This window comes from Bombyx mori, chromosome 2 (genome assembly GCF_030269925.1).
Source record: "Bombyx mori chromosome 2, ASM3026992v2".
In the NCBI taxonomy this organism is placed as follows: Eukaryota; Metazoa; Arthropoda; class Insecta; order Lepidoptera; family Bombycidae; genus Bombyx; species Bombyx mori.
In genome coordinates this window covers 3,734,440-3,752,677 of record NC_085108.1, presented here as the reverse complement: position 1 = coordinate 3,752,677, position 18,238 = coordinate 3,734,440, and the positions used below count along the sequence as shown (strand labels likewise).

Sequence of the window (18,238 nt, the reverse complement as noted above, 5' to 3'; positions counted from 1 at the left end):
GATAGGCGGACGAGCTCACGGGGCGCTCCGTGTTAAGTGGTTACCGGAGCCAATTAATATCAACAAAGTAAATGCCGCTTGAGACATGAGTTCTAAGCGTCTGCTACATCCTTCAAACCGAAACGCATCGCTAATAAATTTAATACAATATGGCGGATTATTCATTAAATCATATTCCGCAAAAAAAAACAATCGCTAAAAGCCCTTACATATTTAAAAAATTATAATACGTTGAATTTTTTTCTCAAAAGCAATTTGTTACGAAAATATAAATAAAAAAATTTCGTCGTAAACAGTCCGCTTTATTTTCTCTTATAAACATTATATTGTTTTTAATTAATTGTTCATTAGCTAGCTATAATTCGTCAGTACAAATATATGTCTGTCCCTTTCCATCGGTGCTTTTCTCATCATTCCTGCAATTCACTCGAAACCAAAGGGCAATTGAGATGAAATTTGTATTTATATTGTCGTAGTTAACTATGGATTTGGTGTGACCGGAAATATGAGTGCATTATTTTCTTACTGGCGGTAGGACCTCTTGTGAGTCCGCGCGGATGGGTACCACCGCACTGCCTATTTCTGCCGTGAAGCTGTAATGCGTTTCGGTTTGAAGGGTGGGGTAGCCGTTGTAACTATACTTGAGACCTTAGATCTTATATCTCAAGGTGCCACTCCAGCAACCACTTAATACCAGGTGGGCTGTGAGCTCGTCCACCCAACTAAGCAATAAAAAATAAACATAAAAAAAATGGTTTACCTGGAATATTCCTGGAGGTTCGGTAGCAAGGTACGCACCTGCGTAAGACAAAATTCGCGCGTCACGACATCAGTGTCAAGAAACTTCAAGAATTCAATGAGTAATCGATGATTCTGAAAAGAAAATTATGAATCACGATACATTGACCTCAATGGAAACATTTGGACGCAACTACCTCGTTGTTGTGAAACTATTATCTAGTTATTAACAAAGTCGGTCTTTTTTTTTCGCGTTGAAACTCGGTACGAAATTTTCCGGTACCTCTTTTTTTCAAGTCGGTCAAGTTCTATAAGCGATGTGAGTCGCAACGGGGTTAACGCTCCCGATACGTCACGCGACACGTATGCGATAATATTACGATAACCAATGCGTTACGTTTCGCAATGTTAATAATACGTTGTTGCTGTGCTTTTGATGCAATTTTTATATGTAAAATAAGGATCCGTGGTTATTATTTAAAAACAAAAAAAAAAAAAAAACATTTTAATGTAAGCGCGTATTTTAGCGGGATCGACTTATGCAATAGCTTTCCATTTTCGAACGAAATTGAGAATTCTATTTTAAAATAAATTCTTATGCAACATAACTCGAATTTCGTTTCTTCGAAATTCGAAATTTAAAATATAATTCCATTTCTAATTAATTCGAAGAAAAAAATATGAAAGGAATAGTAGTAAAATTTAAATAAATTATATGTTAGCATAAACAACTCGCTACGTAGCGAAATCATCAAAACAAAACGCTATAAATTGTTTTAAAATTAAACTCGATTTTGAAATTCGAATCGAGTTGTTTAAGAATATTACGCGATCAAATTTAGTTTTTGGCTTCAGCTGTTACATTCACGGTCATTGAACTCACGTTTTATTTTATGAACTACGTTCAAAACAAATTCGTTAAGAGACGTCGTACATAATCAAATAATAGTTACAATACAATAGACTAGTTTTTTTTAATTGTGTCACAGTATTAGGCAAAGGTTTCAAAGTCTATAGGGTCTAAGATGGTTGTGGCTGATTTGATAAAAACTGAAAGGCAATATTGGTATCCTCATTCGCCCACGTAACTATGAAAATAGCACTATTATCGTTACACTTAAATTTATATGCGCATAAATACATATTTTTTTTCTTTAAACTATGTGAAAATCATTACTTAAATGACGATAAATTCGTATTCTCATATTCATTGGTATGTATCTATCTGGCACTTAGTAAAACTTGCTGTCTTGTGGTAAAAATAGTAAGGACTTCGATACGAGACCAGTATCAGACAATGTCCAACTCAAACAATTAAATTTTCTACTAAAATTACATTCTTCAATTCGAATTCTAAATTCGAACCGCCGACATCGATGCGAACAGACTCGAACGGCCGTTTCTGTGATTCAAATTTCGAACATCACAAAAAATAGCCACGCCGCTCTCAAAAACCTGTTTGCAGCGCGAAATTAATCTTTATGTCTTGAAGGATAAGCGTAGCTATCGCGTCGCGTGACCGCATCGATAATTTCGTGTTGCTAGTTCGGACAGACGAGGGCGTTGGCCGCTAGATTAAAATTTGGTGCCTTCAGCCTTGTTTTGGGCTTTTTTCACGGAGTCCATCGACCTCTGACGTAAGTGGGTGTGTTATACCTAAGATTATTTTTTTTGCTTTCGTTCCGAATTCAAGTTTTGCGCGCTTCGGATCTTGAGGTAGGATCTTTATTTCAAATAAATTCCTTTAATTAAAAAAAAAAAAAAACTATTTCAGCAGTTTTCATTTTGGTCGATTCTATTTTCAAATTTATAAAACGAATTTAAATTTTAATGTCAAACAATTTTGACTTGAACTTTTGAATTTTCGCGCGTTCGCACATTTCTATAGGACAACCCCTCTCGGTGACGTCACGCGGGCGTGATACAATTTTCGAAGTTCGAACAGTGCGGGTCGGTGACCTGTGACGTCACGATCAGCTGGCAGAGTGCACCGGGGCAAGTACAGTCAGTATGCAATCGATTGTGGAATACTGTTACAGGAATACAGACCTTATGACGAACTAGGCAAAGTTCATATTAGTAGGTTTCGGGTTATGTCTTTTAATAACAACCTCATTTTGATGCTATTATCGACCTTGAGGCTTAAGCTGGTAGTATTTATTCTAACAAGCAAGTTTTATATCGCTTTTGCTGCTTTGTAAGAAAATATTTTGTGTTTGTGGGCCCACGCGGAAGGACACCATAAACCTACACAATCTTGGCAGGCTTTGAGATTCGAAGGGGTATACAACCCAGTTGAGACTCCATTAAAGTGGACGTTGGCTGTCACGCTGATGTCAATGGACTCTGATTGCCACTTAAATTCTGTAACGTGTATATTTTTATGAATATATTATTATGTCATTCAATAACATCCATAAAGGCACAGTTTTATAGTAGACTAGCTGTACCCGTCCGCTTCGCTGGGCATTTAAAATTAACATTATTATTTCTCACCCCCACAAAGATTCTCATCATTAACGCCCCCGCAACTGGTGTAGGGAGTCCAACACTCATATAAATATTAGCCTATCCATTAAGTACATGTATTTTCTACATGGATACCAAGTTTCAAGTCAATCGGATGCATGGTTCAGTAGTTATAACGGAACATCCGTAAAAACCACTGTAGATTTATATATTAGTATAGATTAGAATAAATTCAAAAATTTTCGAAAAAAGAAGTATTGATTCGCGAATCTTTTAAATATGAAATCCACGTTCGATTTTCAAAATACACGTTACAATAATAAACACACACGAAGCCCAAATTCGAATATGAGTTTTGTAAAAAAAAAAAAACTCAGAACGGTGTTTCATTTAAAAAAAAAAAATAGAACGCTAGCTCCCGTAAAATTGAATGTTTTGGATTTCGAATATAGAACAGCGATTAGGACGACAATACTGCCACAGAGGATGTTACCAAATACTGACAGCTGTCATTTCGCAACTGGACGTCGGCCGGAGCCGCGTCGCGTGAAACGAAACGTGTTAACTATTGTTCTAATACGTTCCGTTACACGTTAACAAATTACGAATGACTTTTATTGTTTCAAATTTGGCAATTGCATTGTTTTTTATTGGCATTGTATACATGAAGTCGTTGAACCGACGTGCGCTTCATGAGAACTACAAGTTAATTGGTTTTTGGCACAAAATATACTTACAGTTCAAGATACTGGTGGTAGGAGCTCTTGTGAGTCCGCAGGTACCATCGCCCCGCCTATTTCTGCCGTGTAGCAGTAATGCGTTTCGGTTTGAAGGGTGGGGCAGCCGTTGTAACTGTACTGAGACTTAAGAACCTATATCTCAAGGTGTGTGGCGCATTTGCGTTGTAGATGTCTATGGGTTCCAGTAACCACTTAACACCAGGTGGGCTGTGAGCTCGTTGACACATCTAGGCAATAAAAAAAAGTTTCTTATTAAAACATTCGTTTTCACTTCAAAATGAGTCGTCTATTATCAAAGGCGGCAATCTGACTTTTGGACAATGTATGGTAAATCAGAAAAACGAATTATTGACTTTGTATTCCATTGGCAGTCACAAAACTCTTCGGAACGACATCTTAGATAAATAACAGGTTAACTATTAAACTTTATTTAATGCAGGTTTTGAACCGTATTCTTTGAAGGAGACGATTATATTCAAATAAATCTGTATTGACATATCAATAAAAAATTTTTGTCCAAATGTACAGATTGCCGCCTTTGATAATAGACGACTCAAATATTCTGTGTTGGGTTTTTTTTAATTCCGCGAACAATCAGCTATTAGTGGGTCTAGGTAAATTGAGTTCCTCTTAGTTTTCAAATGATTTCCACAAAACAACAAATTTAGTACATTTGAATACATTTTACACGTGGCGCTTTTAATGAACATAATCGTCGAGTTGATTACTTATTAATTGCTATTTAATTAAATCTTAATTACTGGACGTGTCATGGTTTTGTTTGATTTGGATTTTACTCTTCTAATTTTCATATTAAATATTTGTTTTTTTTTTTTTTTTTAACATAAAAACCTCATTATAAGTACAATTATTAGAATGTGCTGACAAATGTGCAGTCGACCTTATAAACTATCTTCTTCAAATAGCGTTCTTCCAAATTCAAATAAAAAAAAAAAAAAACAATACAGCAATAATCTCTTTAGTTATTGGAATGATTTCAAAAAAAGAACAGTTCTCGATACGAAAAGAGGCGCGTCAACTTGTACTACAAAAAAAAAAACCCAACTAATCTACAGAGCGTGTCCAATCGATCCCGTTGCCACCCTCACAGCGACAACGCACGCACACAGGCGCTCGCAGTCATCGGCCGCGCTCCGACCTTGCCTCGGGGTCGACGAACTTGACGGACCAAAAACGGAGCTTTACAATTATTTAAATTTCGAAAATTTCCCGATCGAATTCCACAGATTCGTAAATTGGAATAACAGGAATTGCGTAGTTTTCGAAAAATTTAGTTCAAATTTCGAATTATAATAGTGAGTTCTTCGGCTTATCCCACTCGAATGAGGCACAGATTAAATACAATTTTGTATTAAATTAGTTTTATGGGTTGCCAGACGTCACCGGCGATTTCCCTGTGGAATCAAAGGCAACCGTAAACTGAATCGGTAAATAGGGAAATTTATTAGGAGGATATCGACTATGTGTTTCTGGTAACAGTCGCACCTACATATGTGTTAAAATGAGATTAAAAATAAAGGTTTTTAGAACAAAACATTTAAAAAAAAATCGAATAAGGAACGATAACAATTTCCATAATTCAACAATAACGCTGGAACGGTCCATTTAAATGCTCACGAGTGCTCACAACCGTCAACAAATTCCAAGACGAATCTTCTTCCTCCACGCATACTTGACGTCCTCTTAACTTACCAGGGATTAACCGGACCCTGCTTGAGCCATTTTATCCGGTGTATTTTGGCATTTAATTTCCGCGTATTTCTACCACATCCTCTGCTCTTCATCTCCAAAGATAAAGACTCTCAGTCCGGATAGCACCCTGGAACCATCAATTGTATATTGATATTTTGGGGCCCTAAATTAAAACTACCTTTATAGACAAAAATTGACGGTACACTATTAAAATATCGACGAATAACGCCTTAGCTATTTGTAGCGACAGAGAAAACTGTGGAGTAGGTATCCATTTTAAAAATCTAAAATTATTGAAATGAAAATTTTTATCATTCTTTTTTTTTAATGATTTACTGTAATTACGTTTATGAACTACTATTGCTGATCGATATAATAAAGCGCCGCCTCGCAGATTTTTAAGATGAAATCGTAATTTAAAAAAGTCTCTTGTTATTTATAAATTGGCCTGGAAATACGCTGAAAATACACTCACACCTTCACACCCTCTATGGAGGGTAGATGTAAGGAGCACCATTGTATAGGAGACATGTTGAAAAGTGTCGACCTGCAAACAGCAAGTTTTAATGCCCACTGAGTTTCTCGCCGGATCTTCTCTGTGGGTCTTGCTAGGACCATTGTTAGCAACACTTCGGTTTGAGCCCCGTGAGCTGACCTACATGTTAGGGCGAAGCTGAAATAGCCTCTCAAGGCTATCAGTATAGGTAGGGAAAAAAAAGTTTTAGTTCGAAATGTCGCCGATGTGGCGCTAGTGTAGAAAGTGGAAACGATATGAATATAGCACTTTTAAATTGAGTGAAACGTGGTAGTTTAAGGCACTGTTTTTTAAATTTTTCCACTTGCTAACATGACGCCAAATTAATTGGCTCTCTTTGAGAGGAAAATTTTTAATACACTTACATAGATGGCGCTACTTGCTTACCCTCAATAGTTTTCTCGAACGCGGCAATAGAAATGTCAAAAACAAATTGTTTTTTTTTTAAATCATTTCAAATCCCGACGCGACGGGATCTGTAACCAAAGAGCCATTCGGTAAATTATGTTCATGATGTGACACTTAATTAATGACGTTCTATTATTTGTTACAGCCCAAATCGAGATAATACCGTGCAAGGTATGCGGAGATAAATCGTCGGGGGTGCACTATGGCGTGATCACCTGCGAGGGATGCAAAGGATTCTTCAGACGATCCCAGAGCACAGGTCGGCGTCTTTGACTTTGATAAAAAATCAAATTATGGGTATATATGACCCACCTAATTAAGTTACTGCTTTGTACTGGTGGTAAGACCTCTTATGAGTCCGTACGGGTAGGTACCACCGCCCTGCCTATTTCTGCCGTGAAGCAGTTTAAAGGATAGGCTTTTTGTCAAATCAATTTAGAGTGGCTATAATTCTTATGAGACTCATATTTTGTTACTGTTATCCATCTAATTTACATGTAACCCTCCTTAGATAACACGGTATTTTACAACACGATTCCGGTCTAACACGAAAAGAAAATTTTCCCAAACCTACGTATAACACGGTACTCTACAACGCGATAAGGAGATTTTTGTTTAAAAACCATTTAGTAAATAACATTATGGAATACGAACACACAATATATATGGGACACACAGACCGAAATTTCGCTGCTTATTTTTTATCTATAACTAGCTGACCCGGCAGACTTCGTAGTGCCTCAATCGATAAATAAAAGACCTAAACTTTTGTATAAAATAAACTTAAAACAAACAAAAGGAATCCGTCCGACGGGGGACACATCAAAGGAAAAACAAAATTGTTATTTTTATTTAATTCCGAGCATTTTCATATTCATCTATCTGCCTTTTAAACCTCCTCTGGACTTCCACGAATAATTCAAGACCAAAATTAGCCAAATCGGTCCAGCCGTTCTCGAGTTTTAGCGTGACTAACGAACAGAAATTAATTTTTATATATATAGATAGAAGATAGATAAGTAAAACAATACATACAGGCATAGTTGAGATGTTTCATTCAGAAAAAATACCCTCCTTTTTGTATTGGCTTCTAGTCGCATATAACGCGGTTTCGTACAACGCGGGACTTAATAGGAACGTGTCTACCGCGTTATAGGAAGGTTAACTATACTAGTTATTTATCTAAAGCCTGTCAAATCGGACCATCTCGTTTCACTTCTATACCGCGCTCCGACGAAACCAGTTCACTGGGGAGTGCTCTGAGGAATTGTTCGAGATGATACCGACATCTCGCTTTTATCATCGCACCGCCCGCCACCGGAGTAGAGTTCATCCATACTACCTGGAGCCACTGCGGTCATCCACAGTGCGTTTCCAGAGATCTTTCTTGCCACGCACCATCCGGCTATGGAATGAGCTCCCCTCCACGGTGTTTCCCGAGCGCTATGACATGCCCTTCTTCAAACGGGGCTTGTGGAGAGTATTAAACGGTAGGCAGCGGCTTGGCTCTGCCCCTGGCATTGCTGATGTCCATGAGCGACGGTAACCACTCACCATCGGGTGGGCCGTGTGCTCGTCTGCCTATACGGCAATAAAAAAAAACCTTGGACTTCATCCTTGAAATGTCCTTATTAACTCAGCGGCGTGTTTCAGTGGTGAACTACCAGTGTCCTCGCAACAAGGCCTGCGTCGTGGACAGGGTCAACCGCAACCGATGCCAGTACTGCAGACTACAGAAGTGCCTCAAACTCGGCATGAGTCGTGATGGTGAGTGATAGATCAATCATAAAAAGCTTTGAATTCCTTTATAGTTGTAACGTGTCTTTTTTTTTTATTGCTTAGATGGGTGGACGAGCTCACAGCCCACCTGATGTTAAGTGGTTATCAGCCCATATACATCTACAACGTACTAAAGCAAGCAGCCGCCAGTATCATTCCCGATCCTGCGGACAGAATGGAAAGCAGTCGACGTCGCCCAAAACACGTCATCTCGGATCCTCCCGATCCACTAACGGTGCTTTTAGGTACTTCAAGCGAACCCGTCACTTACGACGAAGGGCTCGACGAGTAAATTAACCCTCAGACACAGCCCACTTGAGTTTCTCGCCGGATCTTCTCAGTGGGTCGCGTTTCCGATCCGGTGGTAGATTCTGCGAAGCACGGCTCTTGCTAGGGTTCGTGTTAGCAACGTCGTCAGGTTTGAGCCCCGTGAGCTCACCTACTAGTTAAGGTTACGCTAAAATAGCCTAGAATAGTAGGAAAAAAAAAATCGCCATTACGATTCTAAGCGACACCTAGTGGTGATTGTGTCGAAGCAAACTTCTTCCCGAGACAACAGTTTCCGCATTCTAGATGACTAATGTATTATACATTACACAGTCTGATTGTTTAACGTAACGACTTTATCAGCGACCGATAAGGGGTCATTCACCCCGGGCCTGTTTCCTACCGCGTTTCGAGAAAACGTTTTGTATTTTCACTTCTTAATTGAGGCCGTCAGTGCAAAAGCGGCCTAAGCTTACCATAGTTGTTATGGAGCAATAAGGTTTAAGTTTGCATGAATTAGAATTTGAGTAGGCCAAAAAAAAAAACAATACGCCCGAAAATAATGTTTACAAAGCCATCTGTTGTCTATGGGCGAAACTATGGATAGGCCGGTTTTGCATCAAAATTGATTATATTTTAAATAGATTGCAATATACATAATTATAAGCATTATTATGAAAAATTGGGGATTAGGCCGCTTTTGCGCTGACGGCCTTAATTGTAACAATTGATTTTTGATTGAAATTTAAAAGAGAAATGAGACCTTGAGATATGAGTTCTAAGGTCTCAGTATAGTTACAACGGCTGCCCCACCCTTCAAACCGGAACGCATTACTACTTCACGGCGGAAATATGTAGGGTGGGGGTACCTATCCGTGCGGACTTACAAGAGGTCCTAACACCAGTAATGACACTTAGAGAACACTTAGAGAACTTATACGTGGTACAATAAAAAAATGCGGGAAAAATAATACATCCAAACATTCCATATTCGAATTTAAATTTCATAACTCAACTTGAGCCGCGAAGAAACAAGCACCGTCAATTCAAAATCAAATTTGGAATTTGTTTTTAATTTTTATTTAGGTACTTATGTGTTTAAAAATTATAATATTTTCAATGATGTTGTCGTTCTGGAACATCTTGTTTTGTAAAAATGAACATAAAAATAAAATTGTTCGATTTTTGAATTTGAAAAATTAATCTCTTAATAAGAATGTACCTCATTAAAAGTGTTTAATTGTATTATGTAGTAGGGCGCGTGCAGCGCATAGCGAGAAGCCGTTCGGGCGTAATATTGCGCAATAGAACGCAAGCAAAATAGTGATGGGACACTGCGATTTATTTATTTATTTTTTATTAAAATAATTTCGTATTCACACTCAGTGCTATTAAAAATGAACAATATCAACATCCGCTCCTGGTTTATATTTGACTGCCTACAACGCGAGTACTAATGTCATATCTTCCAGCATGAGGTCGATTTAACAGAAACAATTTAACTGAAGCGAATCCCAGTTTCTTGAACCGGAGCTCATGATAGGTTTATGGCAGAAATAACTAAGGCTTTGATATAATTGGGACCACGTCAGACACGTACAGACTTAATTCTAATAGTACTTTCTTTGGATGGACCCAACGAAAATTATATGCGAAATATATTAACAAACGTATAAAAGTATCGACGGTATCGATATATGTCCCGGCACTATGATTACACAACACACAGACGACGTAACGCTTATGCATATACCAGTTTTTATATACATAACATATATAACATAACTTGATATTATGTTTGTGTAAGAGAACTTGATTGCAACTAGATTTTTTTTAAGCACACATTACGATGATAATTATTCTATGAACACATTTTTTTATGCATCTCTGTCATAAAAAATATTAATTTCAAACATGAAAGCCATGGAAAAACCGTATCTACTAAATAAATAAATAAAACTATTTTAAATTTTAAATAAAGAACAATGAGTTCTTATTTTATTTAAAATTTAGTACATAGTTGACACGTAACAAAACATAAATATAAATTTCATAAACGTTAGTTATTGTAACAATAAAAAAAAAACGTAAATCATATTTGAAAAAGGAATCGTTTATTTCGAACACAGAAAAACTATTGTTCTTTCAGAATAGTTCATAAATTTTAAAAAAAACATAGAACGCTTTGTTGTAGTACAGGTCCAATCGAACAGATCCATTGTGTAATTAAAACACTTCCATAACAGAGGTCAAATTACATTGGATACGCCACCACATAAAAAGACCTCTCGACACAAACACAGTCATAGGAAATAGAGACCAACGCTAATCGGCGGTTGAGTGAACCTTTTAAATAAAGAATTACATGGACGAAAAATTTAAGCGCACACAACCGATTTTAGTGGTCGTATTCGCGGGCGAGACGTCTCGGAGCGTGAGTTTGTTTTGATTTTGCCGCGTTAACGGGACCGGCGGGTTACGTATCGATACGTCATGTACATGTACGTCAGAGTCGAGTTCGAGAGTTCGTTGTTCCACTAGGCAGTATGCCAACGGCCGAGGCGCGATGTTTCCCGAACGCACACGAGCGCGCGCAGCCAATCAGCGGGCGTCACGCACACAACCACGCTTTGCACACACGCGTCTCAGCTTAGTGTGCGTCGCCGATTGACTTATCATTGAGTTGCAATGGTTATGTATTTATTATTGTATTAAAAATAAAAAAAAACGTGATTACTTGTATGGGAATGCGAAAATCACGCTCATTATGTCACGTGCCGTTTTGCGAAGGCAGCGCTCCGTGCGGCGGGTAGTGTAATTAATCGGGTGACAATATTCGCGCGTTTTGTGATTTTCGTGAATCATTCTACATTCAACTTTCATTGCAACATTTTTGAGTTTAATTTTGCCTGACTGTCCCACGAAGAAGTTTACGTTATGAGGGGTTAAATTTGACTCAGATATTCAATTATTAAAAAAAAAATCAGGTCGTGACCTAATGGATAAGCTGAATATACCAATGTCCAAATACCGCAGCCAGATTTAAAAAAAATATTGTTCAACTTATCAAGACTTAGACACAGCCCATTGAGTTTCTCGCCGGATCTTCTCAGTGGGTCGCGATTCCGATCCGGTGGTAGATTCTGTGACGCACTGCTTTTGTTAGGGCTGGTGTTAGCAAATTCTCTCAGGTTGAGTCCGTGAGCTCATCCGTCCGGGCTTAGCTGGAATAGACCCTTAGGCTACCAACCAATAGGTAGCTAAAACATATCCGTTCTGTTGCAGCCGTCAAATTCGGTCGCATGTCGAAGAAGCAGCGGGAGAAGGTCGAGGACGAGGTCAGATACCACAAGGCGCAGATGCGGGTGCAGGCTGATGCGGCGCCGGACTCCGTGTACGACGCCCAGCAGCAGACGCCCAGCTCGAGCGACCAGTTCCACGGGCATTATAACAGGTGAGGCCTTAGAACTTATGTCTCAAGGTGGGTGGCGCATTTACGTTGTAGATGTCTATGGGCTCCAGTAACCACTTAAAACCACGTGGGCTGTGAGCTCGTCCACCCATCTAAGCGATAAAAAAAAACGTCGCGCCTAGGGTCGATTCCCGCATCGGTACAAACGTTTAAGAGTTTTTTAAGTTTCTCGATAGCGTAAAAGTTAACGCGTTGCCTACGTTTGCCGCTAGGGGCGCTGTTTCAGCTGCATACAAATTTAAGTTAACTTTTACGCTATCGAGAACGTTAAGGACTCGCACTGAACACACAGGTTTGTTTGCTCTTTACGCATATTAGTATGTATCTCAGTCTCTAGTACCCGTGATGACTATGCGTGATTTGTTTCCAGTTATTTATTTATTTACATTTACATTTTAATTAGGCCGGAATTATTTGCGAGTGAAGCATTCCGGAAATTTATCTAGAACGCCAGCTTTATTTGCTTTTACTTATTTTTTTATTTTAATCATTAGCTTAATACAACACAAAAAAGGTTATAGCAAAAAGTACTCTGTTCCAATCGGATGTCCGTAAGACGCCACTCATTATTTTTTTTAAATCTTTTTTCTCCGAATTTCAAATGGCAAAGGTGAAAGAAGTTTTTATTTACAAAAAAAAAAACAACCAGTAAACCAATCGTAAATAATGTTTATAAAAGGCAATAATAGTTTAATTTTCGAAGCCACGTCGAGCACCGTGCATAACCGAACAAAAGAATTGCAAACACGTTTTCCCATTACGGCATTAACATTAAAATGCTGCTATGAACAGTTATTACTTCATTACAATGCTTAGTCGCGGTACACTATTATTTTCTCGGCGAACGGTTATCCGACACGGTTCGGCGAATAACAGCAAGTAACGCCATCTAGTAACGGCTTGCGGTACTAAAAGTTTTTTTAAAACGATAACAGATGTCGCTGGTAACTCACCTCGATACGATACGTGGGTGAATTAATTTGGTATTAACCTTTAAGATTCCTTTTACTTTCTCAGAATGAGGATATAGGTTAGTAGTTTACAAATAATTTTCGTCTCGAATTTTGTGGTTCGTTCAATAATTTTAACCGCAACCCTATCGCACTGATTGAAAAACGATTGCATTCACCCGCAAATTAATGATGGCTTAATTAAATTATCATTCAATTTAATAACGATACGTGGTAGGCGATTGTTATCATGTCAAAATTGTATTGACGAACACTCATTGATTACTTAATATACATTTTTAAATATAGAATTAATTAGAATTATTTATAAACTGTCGGTATTTTTTTTTAAACCCATATCCCAATAACTTGTCAAAAGCGTAACGCGTTAAAATACATTTTATTTTAAGGGATTTTATGACCTGGTAACTAAGACCTTTAGGTCATGTCTTATTTCAATTTATATTCCCATCCCCATGAAAAATGATAATATGGAGTGATATGAAATAAAATGAAGGTAAAACTACAGTACCGCTCTTCAAAGCGGCACGTATTATTTACACGTCACAAAATCTAAACTTTCGCCGACCTGTACGTGAAATTTCCGGATGATTCTCTTACAGCTACCCAGGATACGGGTCGCCGTTGTCTTCGTATGGCTACAACAACGCCGGGCCAGCGCTACCCTCGAACATGAGCGGGATGCAGCCGCAGCCCCCAGCTCAGCCCCCGTACGAGGTCTCAGGCGACTACGTGGACTCCACAACGACATACGAGCCCAAACAGACAGGGTTCTTGGACGCAGACTTCATAAGTCACGGTCAGTTCATTTCTATAATCAGCTTAGAGGAGCCTTTAAAAGTAACGGTGACAGAAAAAAGTACTAGCAATGTTTTTGAACGCAATTTAGGACAAATATAACACGCATAGTCGACAATGTCCGACATTGCGTGACCTTTAGATGCGGCTTCAGAACATAACCTTATGCGTGTTGCTTACCTTAGCATTTTTTTCGGTGTAAATTGAGGCATTACTTCTATAATATTGTAGTCTTCGGAAACGGTAATCTGATACTCATAAATTAACTGTGATGAAATGAAATATTAAAATAAATTGTAAAAATAATCCATAGCTAAATCAGTAAGTTAAACAAATTGCGAAATTTAACTTTAAAACAATAAGAATACAGTATAAATTATCTTGTGAAATTGTATGCTAAACATAACTATTTCTAAATAGCGTGCATTGGAACGTCTCGGATATTAAGCGCCTAAAATAAAGATAAACCCTAAAGAAAGTAACAAAATGTTTTGTCTCTTTCAATCGTTCTTGAACTTCACTATCGATGCAAAAGACAAAAAATCGGTGTACCTTTTCAAATAACAATATTTTTTTGTATTAAAACGTGTTGCCGTTTTCAGTATGTAATTCAAACGTGGTTTTCAAAACAATGGGAATGTAATCGCGATAAGTTACATCAAATGAATTATTTATGGTGAATTTTCACGGAAAAATTAAATAAAAACTATTTCAGTGTACATTAAACATGACTGTAATGTCTTGTGAAGCGTTTTAAAGCAACTTCTTGTAACGCAAGCTTGGGCGGCTCATTTTTGCCGCGAATTACACCGAAAATTCACGTCATTGAAATAGCTTGCCGTCGTCCATTTTGAAGTATCTGTTTGTTTGGAATTATCCAGACGTTTCAAAGGCATTATACTAGTATATGAGTCGTCTATTATCAAAGGTGGCAATCTGTGCATTTGGACAAAAAAAAATTATTGATATGTCAATACAGATTGATTTGAATATAATCTTCTCCTTCAAAGAATACGGTTCAAAACCTGCATTAAATAAAGGTTAATAGTTAACCTGTTATTTATCTAAGATGTCGTTCCGAAGAGTTTTGTGACTGCCAATGGAATACAAAGTCAATAATTCGTTTTTCTGATTTACCAATAATTATCCAAAAGTCAGATTGCCGGCTTTGATAATAGTCGACTCAAGTATCTGTTTGTTTGGAATTATCCAGACGTTTCAAAGGCATTATACTAGTACAAGCCGTAAACACTTAGGTATCTCGCGTTGTTTCAAATTCTGTTCCCGCATTTTTCGAAAGCCACGTGACCATTAACAAAAACCGGTACAATAACGGCATTGTCAATAGAGGAGCGCCAGAAATCGACCATCGTCCGACCGTCGACCGCGACCACGACCGCCACCACGACCACGATCCGACCATCGGCCATAAACGAGCTGCCCAGATCACGGCTGCAGGAGTACGACCGGTACGACGACCGGATTCAGTCGCCGTCAGGGGTCATCAGCATTAAGCAGGAGATCAAGCCTGAGACTTCAATGGGCGTCGATAACTTGGTGGCGAGCTACGTCGACTCGACAACGTTCCTACACAGTCCTTCTAACATGCAAAACAGCCCGATGGACATACAGAACACGGTGCTCGTCAGCGGCCAGAGCTCCGTCTCATTGACCAGCGAGGACTTGAGTCCTGATGATTTGACTTCGAGCAGCGGCCACGAGAGGCTAATGGACCCCATGAACATGAACATGTCCGCCATGGGAATGGTGAACCCCAATATTGTGTCAACGAGAAGACACCACGGCGCTAATAATTCTAATGACGATATGCCTTGTAAGTTTGACAAAAACATGTAGCTGATTAATTTTTGTTGTTGTATCAAATTTCGTTTATTGATTTTATGATATTTTATTGCTTGAATGTATTGTATTTCTAGTCATAATTACGATTTTAGTGTAGATTGTAGAGAATTTATAATTTGTTTTTTTTATAAATCAACTTTTTAAATATTTAGACGTCTTAGAGAAGGCGCAAATTAAAATCAAAATGGCGTCACGGATAGGTACAAAATGTTTATATTTGTTTTTTTTTGTTCACTGACTTCTTTTTCTTCACTACAAATCCACTTTTCGACCAAAATAAATTGTATGTATTACTTGTCGTCTGAAAATTAAACTTTTTTTTTAAATCTAAATTTAAATAAAGATTTATTTATATCAAAACTTATGGGGCAAATTACAGTCCATTTTTGGCGCGAAGCAATCCTAATTTCAATTCGATTCAAATCTGGACTTTGTGTCTCAATGTTGTATTTAAAACTAATAAGAACAGTTGCTGATTTGATTCTCCTTAGAGGATTCGGTGAAAAATCTTTAAAACACCACAAAACGGATGGAGTATAACGTGAATTCGGGAATTTTTGCATTTTAGTTTTCAAATAAGTCACGAATTAATCTAGAACTCACTTCTTGTCCGTCATTTGGCTGTGATTCACGTACGATTATCAAAGGAAAGGACAGTAGCGGTAGCGTGAAGCAACACGGTAGTAAGCATGCTGTTAAAATAAAAAAAAAAAAAAAAAGTGTGTGTGTCCGCTCCGACGCACGACTGGAGTTTACTGGATATAAAAAATTAAACGAAACAATACGAGAAATAGTTCTATATTACGACAACACGATACACTACAGATTATTAACAAATTAACGAGACACAAAACAAACGACTAACAAATATATGAAAATACAATAATGAGAGAAACGCGCGATCAGTACGAGGCTTTGTGGCGGACTGCCGGCGCAGCAGCCCGGCGTCACCTGCGATAACGCGGCCGCGCGTTGGCTCCTGATTGGCGCGCGCACGCATCACGCAATCAGGAGCCAATCAGGCGCATAACGCATTTCGTGTGACATGCTAGTACGATTTTGGTCCCCATAATTTTCATACCCCGGGCCTATATATGTAAATCGATTCTTAAGGAGTAAACTCCAATACTTTCTTTGTAATCTTCCTTTGTAATACTTTAAAAACTCGTATATGTAATATTTGTAATATGCCAGCTTCGACCGATAAATACCTATTCTACTTTATATTTCAAAGGTAGCGATACTAACTGCAGTATTTAAAAGAGAAAAAACACTTACGCCAACAGCCCATAATGCAACTCCCTAACAAAAGTGCTGAGATGGGATCTAAAGCCATTTTCAAAAGCAACATCCACCATATAAATAACGAAAATGAATCATAATAATTTATTTGAAATGTTTACAATGTCATTTTGATTTGCAAACATAAGGTTCGTTTGTCAGAACGTTTCTAAAAGCTATATAGCGCCATCTATTATTATATTTGTGTAAACTTTATTTTTATTTAAGTCGATTCTCTATGGCCAGTTTTTATTGTTTTATATTTTAAGTTTTGTTACATAAGTTTATGTTTTAGTTTTTAGACGCTATTATACTGTTTATTTTATTGTTTTAGAAGTAGTTTGTATGAAGATTGTGTTTCGGTTGTTCTTGCTATTCCCAATGATACTAGTTTTTTTGTAGTTTTTGTTTTTTTTATTGTCTTAAAATCGATTTTGTCGCGACGAATGTTTTTTTTTAAAGCACACAATACTTTTTTTTTACAGTGGAGGGTGACATTAGCAAGGTGCTAGTGAAAAGTTTGACAGAGGCGCACGCGAATACAAATCCGAAGTTGGATTACATACATGAGATGTTCGGCAAGCCCCAGGATGTTTCTAAGTAAGGTTCCTAAGGTTTGACTGTACTATTTAGGATTACATTGCGCGTTCCAAGACAAACCGGGTGTAGGACTTACTGGTGGTAGGACCTCTTGCGAGTCCGCGCGGGTAGATACCACCACCCCGTCTATTTCTGCCGTGAAGCAGTAATGCGTTTCGGTTTGAAGGGTGGGGCAGCCGTTGTAACTGTACTTGAGACCTAAGAACTTATATCTCAAGGTGGGTGGCGCATTTACGTTGTAGATGTCTATGGGCTCCAGTAACCACTTAACACCAGGTGGGCTGTGAGCTCGTCCACCCATCTAAGCAATAAAAAAAAAATCAATTATTAGTTAAACTTTGCTGGTCGTTATTGTTGCTGTCGGAAACCAGTGTTGCGTGCAACTGACATTTCGACCTCATGTCTCAAGCTAAGCGACGGTATTAAGGCTGGTAATGTCTGTGAGCCGTGAGCTCGGGCTACATGAACCTACCTCATCGTTCTTTGCATGAGGTCGTCGTGATTTTTTTTCCGCTGTGATTCCTAGCTACGCAATTGCTCTGTCATTGTTGCATTATCCGGTCATCGTTCTCGTCGAACCCGTCGCTTGCGACGAAGGGCTCGA

At 38.2% G+C, this 18,238-nt stretch overlaps 1 protein-coding gene and 1 long non-coding RNA gene across 9 annotated transcripts in view; one reads left to right on the top strand and one right to left on the bottom strand.

Moving 5' to 3' along the window:
* The window catches only part of Hr3 (hormone receptor 3), a 148,016-nt gene that overhangs the window by 124,259 nt on the left and 5,519 nt on the right, over nucleotides 1-18,238 (top strand). For all 8 annotated transcript variants that reach the window (XR_009974705.1, XM_062671835.1, XM_062671843.1 and 5 more), the window contains 5 exon segments: nucleotides 6,749-6,862; nucleotides 8,257-8,370; nucleotides 11,935-12,103; nucleotides 13,695-13,891; nucleotides 17,520-17,634. Coding sequence is in view for 7 of the 8 variants with exons in the window: in XM_062671835.1 (XP_062527819.1) it covers nucleotides 6,749-6,862; nucleotides 8,257-8,370; nucleotides 11,935-12,103; nucleotides 13,695-13,891; nucleotides 17,520-17,634 (709 nt within the window). In the remaining variant the exon portion in view is untranslated.
* On the bottom strand, nucleotides 15,951-17,241 carry LOC105842580 (uncharacterized). The gene is made up of 3 exons (XR_002431634.3): nucleotides 17,032-17,241; nucleotides 16,357-16,445; nucleotides 15,951-16,054 (listed from the first exon to the last, which is right to left on the bottom strand). It is a non-coding gene; the product is annotated as an uncharacterized LOC105842580 (long non-coding RNA).